The sequence below is a fragment of the Prionailurus viverrinus genome, chromosome B3 (genome assembly GCF_022837055.1).
Source record: "Prionailurus viverrinus isolate Anna chromosome B3, UM_Priviv_1.0, whole genome shotgun sequence".
NCBI lineage: Eukaryota > Metazoa > Chordata > Mammalia > Carnivora > Felidae > Prionailurus > Prionailurus viverrinus.
Window position 1 is genome coordinate 129917490 of NC_062566.1, and position 14100 is coordinate 129931589.

The 14100-nt window shown below is 42.2% G+C and overlaps 1 protein-coding gene across 1 annotated transcript in view; it reads right to left on the minus strand.

Moving 5' to 3' along the window:
* Positions 1–989: 989 nt before the first annotated feature.
* The window catches only part of RPS6KA5 (ribosomal protein S6 kinase A5), a 194090-nt gene continuing 180979 nt past the window's right edge, over positions 990–14100 (minus strand). Inside the window, exon 16 of the mRNA XM_047864085.1 lies at positions 990–1550. Within this exon, the coding sequence (XP_047720041.1) occupies positions 1483–1550 (68 nt within the window). The 3' untranslated portion in view covers positions 990–1482. The remainder of the gene's footprint in view (positions 1551–14100) is intronic.

Sequence of the window (14100 nt, forward strand, 5' to 3'; positions counted from 1 at the left end):
ACAATCCAGGACAATCTCTCATCTCAAGACTCTCACCCGAATCCCACCAGGACGGTTCCTTTACCACGTGAGGGGCCATCTTCACAGGGTTTGAGATCAGGACGTGGCCGTTTTTCTGTCTACTACAGGGTGGGGAGCAGGAGGACAGACAGAGTGGCCTCCAGCTCAGAAGCTGGCACTTTTCGCGCCAGTGCCCAGCTTGGCTCATTCCCTGACTCAGCCAGGAGAAGCAGAAGATATGACTGCAGGGAAGCTTCTAGCACTGTGGGACAGTCCGGGCAGTGGAGCCGGTGGGGGTGGGGGGGTGGGAGGGGGCGGGGTGGTGTTCAAAGGACAGCAGCCAACATCCTCATCCTGACTGAAACACAAGAGACTCAGATCCGAGCCAGGACCACCCAGCTAAGCTGCTCCTGAATTCCGGACCCATAGGAATTGTGCAATAATCGATGGTTATTGCTTTAAGCCACTGCGTTTGTGTTGTTTCGCCGCGACTAGACGCTCATACGGGACCTGGGCTTCCACTCATTCCATCAACGGCTGCTGCCCCCAAATAATTGAATCGGGTCACTATTTCCTTGGAAAATCGAGAGAAGCTGGCCTTGAGGGATGGCAGGTGGGTGTTTAGAGGATGAAGTGAGGGATAAGGGGCCAGAGGAGCCGGGGGAGAGTCACTTCTGGTGGGGGGGGGGATCTGAGTCCCAGAAGATCGGGTGGGTGGTAGCAAGGAGCCCAGGGAAGCAGCTGCCAAGAGTTGTAGTAATGGGGGCGCCTGGGGGGCTCAGTGGGTTAAGCGTCTGACTCTTGATTTCAGCTCGGGTCATGATCTCACAGTTGGTGGGATCAAGCCCATGTCAGGCTGTGCTGACAGTGTGGAGCCTGCTTGGGATTCTCTCTCTCCCTCTCTCTCTCTCTCTGCCCCTGCCCCACTTGCACTCTCTTTCTCTCTCTAAATAAATGCTTAAAAAAAAAGTTGCAGTAACGAAGGCTGAGGCACACCTCCGTTAACATCTGCTGGGGCTGGTTCCTTCTGGAGCCCCCAGGCCACACGACAGGGGTTCTAGGAGAAAAGTGAAGGTGGACAGGCAACCAGAAGACCAGACCTTTAGAGCACGCTGCGCAGAGAGAAGCTTCCACGCTTTCCAGAGGCTGCAGAGAGGAGCAGACAAGGATGGTTAAGGGAACTCGGCCGTCAGTTAGCGACACACGGGTTTAGCACAAGGGGAGTCATTCTTCTAAGACATGGAATTATGGATATACACTGTTGTGTTTCTTTAAGCATCTTATTTAATGCCAAAAAAAAAAAATCCCACAGATCCGAATCAGGTGTTTGTACATTGGCAAGTTTTTTTCTTTTCTTAAAGCTCGGATAAATACATCTTTACACACACGCACGTTGGTAAAAAGTAAACCCTTACTGCTTTGTTAAAAGTAAAACCCACACACACAAAACTTTTCTGGCCAAACGCCCAAAGTAAGAAAACATCACATGTCTACCAAACAGCCACGTTGGGATATGTGTATGCCTTCTGGTCGACACCACTCATCCAGACCTGCCTGAACAAAGGGAAAACTGACTTCAAGACCAGGAAGGGAAAACATACATGCCTGTTACAAGCGTTAAAGACAAGTAGCTGCGGAATTCTGAAAATTCCCAATACATAGCTCATAGTATAAAAATTCTTAACTCCATATTGTTTACCTTTAACCAATGGCAGTACCAATTATCGCGACTCGTGAGTTCGAGCCCCACATCAGGCTCTGTGCTCACAGCTCAGAGCCTGGAGGCTGCTTCGGATTCTGTGTCTCCCTCTCTCTCTGCCCCCTCCCCCATTTGTGCTCTGTCTCCCTCTCTCTCTCAAAAATAAATAAAAACATTTAAAAAATTAACTAATACTTGATGATTCTAGCCCAGCTAGAAGTAATCAATTTTTTAAAATCTACCATAAAATATTATAAATATAAGATTCAAGAAAGCAGCTAAAAAAAAAAGCTACTATTTACTAAATGCAGGAGTCATCAAGCAAAAAAAAAAAAAAGAAAGAAAGAAAGAAAAAATGCTATTCCCTTGGGGGAGAATTAATACTATAGTAATACTAATAAAAATAATAAAAGATGGCATACAAGGCAGATATAAATCCTTGATGTGAGAATATTTCTTGCATTGTAAGAATTGGGTCTTCTAGAGAATTACGTCCTTCTAGAGAGACTTAGAAAAAAAGCCATGCAAATAAAATTCCAATTACATGCCAGCTGAGTGACTTTGTCAAAGGTTTGCCCCAGAAGGGTTTTTTTTTTTTTTTCCCCAGAAACATCCCACTTGCCATCCAAATTGATGTTTACAACCAACACAAGACATCACCAACTTCCAAAGCAAACCCTATCTGGAGACTTGGCTTAAGAGCGAACAAAGAGGAGTTTCCCAGATTCCCATATTGGAAAACTGAGAGAGCAGGAGAGAAAGACACAGCTGTGCAGGTCAAGAACCTCATTAAGTCAGGCAGAATTTGGGAGAGATCAAGAAGGGTGCAAGCAAGTCTCTGCAGGTTGACTAGTCCCCCTCCTCGGCGGGGAGTACTTGGTCCTAGGCAGGAAGGCTGCACAGGCAGCCTGGGAGTCTGAATATAATAAACGCTCCTCTCATATTTAGGGAATGATGCATTAGCTACTGCTTATCAGGCAACTAACGGAGCCAGAAACAAAAAGGTTACGAGGACACCTTCAGAAACAGCCCTTTGAAACTGGAAACGAGTTTTGGCCAGAGAATAACCCACTCCGGTCGGTGATTCTTCTGCCCCAAACGCCACCTGGGACTGCTACACAGCTGGTGTGGTTGGACAGCAAGCAGCTGTTCAAAACTGTCTAAAATTATTTGGCGGCTACACGCAGATAATCGCTGCTGCAGGGTTTAGAGTCTATGGCTGATTCATCTTAACGTGGTAACCTGCACTGAGCAAGATCAAGCACAGCTTCCCTTGGAAAGGTGGGAGGGGGTGCCTGGGTGGCTCAGTTAAGCATCCGAGTTCTCCTCAGGTCATGATCTCACAGCTCATGAGTTCGAGCCCCACGTTGGGCTCTGTGCTGACAGCTCAGAGTCTGGAGCCTGCTTCAAATTCTGTGTCTCCCTCTCTCTCTGCCCCCTCCCCTGCTCACACTCTGTCTCTCTCTCTCTCTCAAAAATAAATAAACATTAAAAAAAAAAAAGAAAGGTGCTAGAAAGCAGAAGTAAACTGTGAGAGAGAGAGAGAGGAAGAGAGAGAGAAGGAGAAATGACAACCAAAAGAAAAGAGTCAAGTGATTTACTTTGTTGCCAGTTACAAATTTGGGCCAGTTAGCAAAATTGAGGTACCTTCATTTCTCAAAGATGGAACAAAGGGTGGACCTGAAGGTCAAGGCTAGATGATGTCCCCACCCCTGACCTGCTAAAGGAAAAGTCAGCAAACTGTTTCACAGCCTTCCTACCCAGCTGCTGGGTCTACACTAGAATGCCATGTCTGTTGGAAGTATGCTCTTTAGAAGGAAATACAGCCTTAGGGCATTTGGACACTCTTCTCTACACTGGGGTGTCATGGCTTCCCCTTCCTCAGAGCTCCTGGTATCACTTACCAGGCATTTACCTGAAAGGAATAGCTTCTAGTTTTAAAGGACCTTTAAGTAAGAGACAGTAATCAAGCCAGTTGCCATGTAAGACAAGAACGAAAGTCATGATTTCAGTCTATTCTAAAAATAACGTGGGGCATCTGGGTGGCTTAGTCAGTTGAGCATCTGACTCTTGATTTTGGCTCAGGTCACAATCTCTGGGTTGTGGGATCGATACCCAAGTGGGGCTCCACACCGAGCGTGGAGACTGCTTGAGATTCTCTCTCTCTCCCTCTACCCCTCTCCCTCCTCATGTGCACACTGTCTCTCTAAAATAAAAAATAAAAATAAAAAGGCGTGCCTGGTGGCTTAGTCGTTAAGCGACAGACTTCAGCTTGGGTCATGATCTCGCCATTCTGAGTTTGAGTCCCTTGTGGGGCTCTGTGCTGACAGCTCAGACCTGGAGCCTGCTTCGCATTCTGTGTCTCCCTCTCTCTCTGCCCCTCCCCAGCTTGCTCTCTCTCTCTCTCTCTCTCTCTCTCTCAAAAATACATAACAAACATTAAAAAATAAAACAAAAATAAAAATAAACAATCATTGGGACACCTGGCTGTCTCAGCCGGTAGAGCATGCAAGTCTTGATCTCGGGATTGTGAGTTTGAGCTCCACACTGGGTGTAGAGATTACTTCAATAAATAAACTTAAAAAAAATTAAAATAAACAACCCTTCCCTCCTTGCTACCATAAATGCCAAATAGAAGACGGTACAAATAAGAAGGGAAGAGAATATTTTCAGATTATTAAGAAAGTGAAGAGAACAACCTCATCAATGGGAAAACCATGAAATGAAAACCAGAAAATATTACAAACCTAGGTCCTTTAAAAAGATGGTATTCAATTAAAAATTTTAAATGCTCACATGTTCTAATGTAACACCTGACTAGTTTCAAGTTTTAGGAAATTCTTGAACAAAAGATACACATCAAAACAGCAAGGTATGGGGTGCCTGGGTGGCTCAGTCGGTTGAGCGTCCAACTTCGGCTCAGGTCATGATCTCGCGGTCCGTGAGTTCGAGCCCCGCGTCAGGCTCTGGGCTGATGGCTCGGGGCCTGGAACCTGCTTCTGATTCTGTGTCTCCCTCTCTCTCTGCCCCTCCCCCGTTCATGCTCTGTCTCTCTCTGTCTCAAAAATAAATAAAACATTAAAAAAAAAAAACAACAGCAAGGTAGGAGCCTGCTCCCTTCCCCAAAGAATCCCCAGTAAGAGGCCCCATGAGCCCCCGTCAGTGATGGCACCAGAAGGAACCTCGCCTCTGATAGGCCCTGGGTGAGCTCTAAGGTTCCTAAGCTCTAAGATTCTAGATAAGCTAAAAATACTGCTGTGACGATAGTATGATCTGATCCACTTTGCCCTCTGAAATAAACAAAGTTGGCTCAAATAATAAGACCTTCTACAAATTAGCCCAGTGCTAATACACTTCAAACCCACACTCAGAACTATAATATACATTATAAATTTTTACTATTTGATGGCCCAAAACATTAACAATCTTTTAGATTAAATTTAATTTTTTTAATGTTTATTTACTTTTGAGAGAGAGAGACAGAGGGTGAGCGGGGGGAGGGGCAGAGAGAGAAGGAGACACAGAATCCGAAGCAGGCTCCAGGCTCCGAGCTGGCAGCACAGGGCCGAACGCAGGGCTCGAACCCACGAACTGTGAGGCCATGACCTGAGCTAAACTTGGACGCTTAACTGACTGAGCCACCCAGGCGCCCCTAAAAATCTATTTAATTTTAAACCTACCTATTCTCAGTTTCTATTTCAATATACTAATTGATATTCACTATACAGAACCAGGCAAAGACACTTTTAAAATTAAATTGCTATATAATAGAGAGCCTTCATTATTCAACAACAGCTACATCTATGTTCTTCCCATCTTTGGGATCAAAGCACCTGATAGAAGTTTTCCTCTTCTTTCCATAATTTGGCTATTGTTGAAAGTGCTAAATGTCCATCAACTGATGCATGGTTAAAGAAATTGTGGTTTATGTACACAATGGAATATTACTTGGCAATGAGAAAGAATGAAATACGGCCTTTTGTAGCAACATTGACAGAACTGGAGAGTGTTATGCTAAGTGAAATAAGTCACAAAGAGAAAGGCAGATACCATATGTGTTCACTCTTACATGGATCCTGAGAAACCTAACAGAAGACCACAGGGGAGGGGAAGGGGGAAAAAAAAGAGAGGGAGGGAGGCAACCCATAAGAGACTCTTAAAAATTGAGGATGAACTGAGGGTGGATGGGGGGGTGGGAGGGAAGGGAAGGTGGGTGATGGGCATGGAGGAGGGCACCTGTTGGGATGAACACTGGGTGTTATATGGAAACCAATTTGACAATAAATTTCATATTAAAAAAAATATATAAAAGTTTTCCTCTTCTTTAACTGATCCTTCAGTGTGCTGGTGAGGCAGGGAAGGACGGGTGGAGTTATTCCCATTTTATGGCTGAAGAAATGGAGGCAGAGAGAGGCTAAGTGACTTGCTCAGATTGATCAAGTCTGTGGCCAGTCTGGAAATATGGGACCAACTTCCTGCCCAGTTCCTTTCATAAAGCACTACTGATGGGAAGCGCCACACACAGTGCAACATGCAGAAACATAGCTGGGGGGCGGTGGGGGGGGGCATGGACCACACCTGACCTGGATGGCGGGCTGTGCTCACTGCCCTGCCTCCCGGCACTTGGGTTCTCGCCAGGGGCTCGCTGCACCAGTCACTTTGCCTCTAACTTCACCACACAGTGTCTCCCGTGGTCTTGGGGCTTTTCCGAACACAAGAGACATAACTTAGTAACACGTTGGTTGATACAAGGAAATAAATACTACTTATTCAGTAACAGTCCTAGAATATAGACACAGAGCATTATGCCCAAGATTCATCGGCAAAAAAGTTAAGAATGGAAATTTCACCTAAAACTGTTCTTCAAGTCTGTGGTTCATGGGCAAATAATTAATTTCCAATGTCTGAATACCTTTAAAGGGGCAAATATTTATGTATCAGTTCAATCACAGGAAACCCGCCCACCCACTTGAGAGCCATATTTAATGCACATGTGCACGCTGTTAGCACGGCTGGTATCTGATGCCGAGGTGGGATACTGTACCTTAGAGTTTGCCGTGTGAGAGGCACATATGCAACTTTTATTTTCTCTGTATTAAAAATATTCATCTTTAAACAAAAATAACCAGTCATGGGCACCTGGGTGGCTCAGTCATTGGAGCATCCGACTTCAGCTAAGGTCATGATCTCATGGTTCATGGGTTCGAGCCCTGAGTCGGGCTCTGTGCTGACAGCTCAGAGCCTGGAGCCTGCTTCGGATTCTGTGTCTCCCTCTCTCTCTGACCCTCCCCTGTTCGCACTCTGTCTCTCTCTCAAAAATAAACAAACATTAAAAAAAAAACAACAAAAAACCAGTCAGGCTCTTTTCAGTGAGGAACATTAACTTTGCAAAGCAATCACAATGAAAAGAAGCCTAGTGCTAGCAAAAAGTGCTAGATATGCTTGTCATTCTCTATATAAGATGAATTTACTATGAAAAAAAAAAATTCCCTGTGATGCTTTGCTTAACTTCCCTATCTCCCAACATAAGGGAGTAACTCATACCAGAGAGTATTCCAGTACAGGTGGGGATCACAGCAAGGCAGATAGATAATTTGAAAAATTATGATCCAATTATAAAAATTTGACATTGTAGGGGCGCCTGGGTGGCGCAGTCGGTTAAGCGTCCGACTTCAGCCAGGTCACGATCTCGCGGTCCGTGAGTTCGAGCCCCGTGTCGGGCTCTGGGCTGATGGCTCAGAGCCTGGAGCCTGTTTCCGATTCTGTGTCTCCCTCTCTCTCTGCCCCTCCCCCGTTCATGCTCTGTCTCTCTCTGTCCCAAAAATAAATAAACGTTGAAAAAAAAATTTGACATTGTAACTTAGACTTTAATAGTTCCTGGATATGCTACTATATTTAAAACAAAACCCTTTACTATAACCACCGTAATGTGCTAACATTTGAAAAACTTAACATGAAACTAGTATAGAAACTAATTAAAAGAAAAATTCTACATAATAAAGACTATACATTAAGTATAATAGTCACAAATACTTATCATTTTCACTTTCATAATATACCTAGGACACAACTAAGTCATTTTAAACTCTAATTAGAATTTCTGAACACTCAACTTTTTCCCTGAATGTATCATTAGATACACCATTAGAACAAGTTTTCTGAATTTTTAGGTGAGTAGAATTTGATTATTCTGACTTTAGAAAGCCAACACTCTGGGGCACCTGGGTGGCTCAGTTGGTTAAGCATCCAACTCTTTGCTTCCCCTCAGGTCGTAATCTCACAGTTTGTGAATTTGAGTCCCACATTGGGCTCTGTGCTGACAGCATGGAGCCTGCTTGGGATTCTCTCTCTCCCTCTCTCTTTGCCCCTACCCCTCATGTGCTCTCCCTCCCTCTCTCTCTCTCTCTCTCAAAATAAATAAACTTAAAAAAAAAGAAAGAAAGAAAGCCAACACCAGGCTCAAAAGCAAGGGCACTGAAACTTAAAAATTGGAATACTTTTATAGTGGACTTTACTCCCATATCTAAAAAAGATATATTAGACTGGGGGTACCTGATCGACTGATAAATGGATAAAGAAGATGTGGTATACCCATACGATGGAATATCACAGCCATCAAAAAGAATGAAATCTTGCCATATGCAGTGATGTGGATGGAGCTAGAATGTATTATGCTAAGTGAAGTAAGTCAGTCAGAGAAAGACAAATACCATATGATTTCACTCACATTTGAAATTTAAGAAACAAAACAGATGAACGTATGGGAGGGGGGGAAAGAGAAGAGAGGGAAACAAACCACAAGAGACTCTTAATGATTGAGAACAAAATGAGGGTTGATAGAGGGAGGTGGGGGGGGATGGGCTGGATGGGTGATGGGCATTAAGGAGGGCGCTTGTTGGGATGAGCACTGGATGTTGTATGTAAGTGATGAACCATAGAATTCTACTCCTGAAACCAATACTGCCCTGTATGTTAACTAACTAGAATTTAAATTAAGGAAAAATTGGGGTGCTTGGCTGGCTTGGTCAGTGGACCATGTGCCTCTTGATTCCGGGGTTGTGGGTTTGAGCCCCTCATTGGATGTGGAGTTACTTAAAAATAATAATAAAATCTTAAAATAAAAATAAAAGCTGCATCAGCATCACTCAGTAAAATAATACTATAAACAAATATTTATCTTTCCAGTCCCTTCTTGTAAAACGTATATACCATTACACTAATGATACAAAAAAATACTTCTACTAGCTTATATATTTTAGATAGGCTTTATTCTAAATATTTTAAGAAAGAATTTTCAATAGCTAGTTTTTATTTAAAAATATCTTCAAAACATTTACCATTCAAAATATATAAAAAGTACTGATATTAGTGTGCTATTATACTCCCCACATAAAGATTTTAGGTGAAATAATCTGCAGTTTGAAACAACTTTATTTTACATTTGCCATAAAAGCATTTTGAAAATTTCAGTCTAATTATCTTTCTTCAGTACGGTTCATCATTGCCAGAAACAAAAGAAGTTTCATGTGATGTCTCAGTTAGTGAATAAAAAAATTTGTAAGTTCTCTCATATTGATAAAACTTTTACCTTTAATGAGTATAAATAAATTATCCAGGGGTGGCCGGGTGGCTCAGTCAGTTAAGCATCTGACTTCGGCTCAAGTCATGATCTCACAGTTTGTGGGTTCGAGGCCCGCACTGGGCTCTGTGCTGACAGCTCAGAGCCTGGAACCTGCTTCAGATTCTGCATCTTTCTCTCTCTCTGCCCTTCCCCTGCTGGCGCTCTGTCTCTCTCTCTCTCTCCAAAATGAATAAATGTTAAAAAAATTTTAAAAAACAGAGAGTAACTGAAATGATTAGGCTTTAAAACAATTGTCGAGGATACAGATATTTTCACCATATACCGTGGAGTGAAGGGAGACAATTGACCTCTGACTACTTGGATGGCAAAGCCAGGAGTGACGTGACTTGCAGATATCTCGATGGCACTATGTTTGAGAGTAAGACAATTCCAAATGATTTCATGAATGAATAAAGTAATATTTCAGCCAACCGCACACATGAACCAGCTTCTGAGAGAGAAAGGTAACATTGGTAAGGCAAGAGAGAGTGGAGAAAAATATTCACCAAAGAAAAATGTATGCAACACAAGAGCCTGGTGGCCCCATTAGGACAATGAAGCCAAAAGCAAGAGATAAACCTTTAGAGCGGAGATCAAAGTGATGATAAGCTGAACGAGACCATTGTCAAAACACACAGCATTTTGGTATCTACCCAAACGTTACCCAAAACTGGGAGGTGTCCCCTGGTAGGCTGCAGTTTGGGGGTTCTCTGCAGGCAACAAATTCACTCTGTCCCTCAAAACTTAATTTCTCTTTTTAGCGAAGACTCTCCAGCCATAGTATTAATTATGCTTCAAACAGGCTTGTTGCCACTTCAACGACAGTGGAGATGGCTTTGTCAGAAGAGCAAGGTGTTAGCACTGACTACATCAACATGACTCCAACTTCTCTGGCTGATCGTGAGTGTGTGCGTGCATGTGTGTGATTTTTTAAAAATTAGGGTAACGTTCACATAACACAAAATTTCCCATCTAAGCGTACAGGTCAGCGGTTTGCACAACCATTACCCTGTTGAATTCTGAATGTTTTAATCACCCCCAAACCTCATCACCTACATGCATTAGCAGTCGCTCCCCATTTCTGTCTCCCATCATCCTCTGGAAATCTCTAATCTACTTTCTATCTTGATGGATAGGCCTGTTACGGACATTTCATATACAGGAGCCAACACAATAAGTGGCTTTTTGTGTTTGGCTTCGTCTACTTTATTTTTTTATTATTTAAGAAAAATTTTAAATGTTAATTTTTGAGAGAGAGAGAGACAGGGTGTGAGCAGAGGAGAGGCAGAGAGAGAGAGGGAGAGGGAGCCACGGATTATGAAGCAGGCTCCAGGCTCCGAGCGTCAGCACAGAGCCTGATGCGGGGCTTGAACCCACGAGCAGCGAGATCATGACCTGGGCCGACGTCAGATGCTCGACTGACTGAGCCAACCGGCGCCCCTGGCTTTGTCTATTTTAACTGGCAGTTCGTAAACCATTCCAAAAGGGTTGTAATTCCCAGGGCACCACATCACAGGTGTTCAAGATTCTCGGTCTGTCCTCATGGGTGTAGTCCAGCTTCTACAGAGCTACTATGCATGATGTTCTAGTTCCTGGACTGCCTTTTGATCGCGTGAAAATGGATTACAATCGGAACTACAAATTACCATTCCCCAGAACATGTGAAGTTTCTAAAGTGGGAAAGAATAACAAAAAACAGGACTAAAATTCTTGATTTGATCACAATATCTTAACAGTAACATATGCTCAGGTTATGTTTTATCTCTTGGTACCAGTGACATTTAAGCTATTCTGGAAGACTGGGAAAAGCAAGCCATATCTTTTACTATTTTCAGTATTTTTTTTAGCACTTAATAAGTGCTTTGTAGCATGTGCAATGTTTGGTAAAATCCGAAGTTAAAATGAGAAACCACAAGTGGGCTGACTGGATCACATATGGACACTCACGGAAGGATTCGCTTTCAGAGCTATGTTTGTCCTCCCTGAACGAGCTCCTGGAGTTTTAACTAGAATTGTCACTTACTTCTGCTCCAAAGTAAGTCTCTCAAGTGTTTGTCTTGTCCCTATGATGTAGAAACTCGCGGATAGGGAGGTAGGCATAATGCCTTAGCTTTTCAAAAGATTAACCCACTGTGAAGTGGGTTAATCTCTGCAGAATTTTTTAAAAGCCTAAAAATATTTTTATAAACTCGGAAGGCGTTGTCATCCTAAGGGCCTTGAGCTCAGTCTGTCTCTCATTCACCCACACACAAGAAAAAGTCTTGAAATAGTACAACACAGAAACCCTTTGGGAGCAGTCCTTCTAGGAAATGAGAGGCTCTAACTCCCAAAGTGGCCGAAATCTTATTTCCTGCTGTATTACCCGTGTCGAGAATAGTACCTGGCCTGAGCAGGAGCTCAAAAAGACGTGTGTGAAGGAACAAATGAATAACTGGGTTTCCTCCTATGTGAACCCATGACAACCAAGTTATCATTGCAAGAAGCCACTGTGGGGAAAATGACTTTGGTGACTGAAAATGATTACCATCAGATTTCTGCTCTGGGCCACAACAGAGTAGCTTGTGTGTTTATTCCAGGAATGCAACATTTGAAAATCAATTACTGTAATTAATCACTAGGTGAGAACGAAAGAGAAAAACCACATGGTCATCTCAGAAGAGGGAGAACAAGTGTTTAATTAAAACTCTCAAAAAACTAGGAGAAAAAAACCCCTTAATTTGGCAAGTGGTATCTATTAAAAAATTTACAGCAAACATCATATTGAATGGTAAAACACTGAGTTCTTATTTTGAGTTTAGGAACTAGCCAAAGAGGTCCACTGTCACCATTCTATTCAAGATTTTGCCAGAAGTCTAGTCAGCTCAGTAAGGGAAAAAAAGAAAAATTGGAAACAGAGAAGTGAAACTATCATTATTTTTAGGAGATATGAGTGTATACATGAAGAAATACAAAAGAATCTATAGAATTAGTGTAATTAAAGTGAAGTTAGTTAAGGTTGAGAGATGCAAAGGCAGTATAGAAAATAATTATGTTTCTACATACTAATGAACAATAATTAGATAATAACATATAAACATCAAAAATCTAAAGATAAATCTAACCTCCACATGTAAATCTTAAAACCTTGTTGAGACAAAGTAAAGATGATCTAATTAAATAAAGAGATATACCATGTCTGTGGATTACAAAACTCAAAATTGAGAAAATATAAATTCTCCTGAAATTGATCTCTATAACTTAATGCCATACCAATTAAACCCTAATAGGTAACCTCCCCAAGGAAAACAACAACCTGTTTCTAAAATGTGTATGGAAGGGGTGCCTGGGTGACTCGGTTGAGCGTCCGACTTTAGCTCAGGTCATGATCTCACGGTCTGTGAGTTCGAGCCCTGCATCGGGCTCTGTGCTGATGGCTCAGAGCCTGGAGCCTGTTTCAGATTCTGTGTCTCCCTCTCTCTCTCTGCCCCTCCACCGCTCATACTCTGTCTCTCTCTCTCTCTGTCAAAAATAAATAAACATAAAAAAAATAAAAACAAATGTATACGGAAATGCAAAGGGTTAAAAATAGCCGAGACTATCCGGAAGAGCATCAAAGTTAGAGATCTTACATTACCAGATGGGAAGACTGTAAAAATTACAACTGCAATGCACTGAGATTTTCAAGACACTGTGCTAGGTCAAGTGAACACTCATGGAATAAGTAAACTTTGTAGTATCTCACACCATGCACAAATACCAGTGCTAGATGGATCACAGATCTAATGTGAATGATAAAATAAAGCTTTTAGAAGAATAAGAATCTTGGGGTAAAGATTTATGAAACAGGACACAAAAATCACTAACCATAAAAAATGGGTATACTGTACTTCACAAAAATTAGAACTTTCTGGTCATCAAAGGACATCGATTGGAAAGTGAAAAAGCAAACCAAAGAGAAGAGATTTATAACAACACATCAGACAAAAACTTCATACCAATAAAATGTAAAGAGCCCCTGCCAACCAGTAGGAAAAAGACAGACAAGCGAATAACTATAACTTGTTAAGTGACTTGAGTAGGTGCTCAACAAGTGAGAATGTCCAAACGGCTAATAAAGATATAAAAGGGTGCTCTACTTGTCGCTGCTTCTCAGGGAAATGCAAATTAAAACTACAACAGAATCCACACTTGCCAGAATGCCTAAAACCACAAGGAAATACAATTTCGCCAGAATGGCTACAACCACAAGGAGATACAACTTCGCCACTCACACATTGCTGGTGGGAGTGTAAATCGGTGCGACAGCTGTTGGAAACTATTTGGCAACATCTTTAAGCTAAATATGCATCCATCCTATGATTCAGTAAGTTTCATCCTTATGTATAAACCCAAGGGAATGAATGTACATATCCACCAAAAGTTACGCACGGGAATGTTTGTGACAGCTTTAGACAGAAAAGCTAAAAATTATGAACCAAATGTCTGTCAACATTAGAATGGATAAATAAATGGGGATATACTCATCTGATGGAATAATACACAGCAATGAAAAAGAGCCACTATTGTTATGGCTGCATGCACCAACGTAGTTGAATTTCACAGATATGATGATCATCAAACCCAACCAGACACAAGGGCAGGCAAACAAGTCTATGGGAGACAGAAGCCAGAAGAACAGTAGTTAAGTTTGAGTATGGAGTGGGAGCCTTATCTTGATTGAGGTGATGCTTATGAGGGTACATACATAAGTTAACGTTCACTGAGCTGTCCACTTAAGATCTGTGCACTTTATATGCTATGC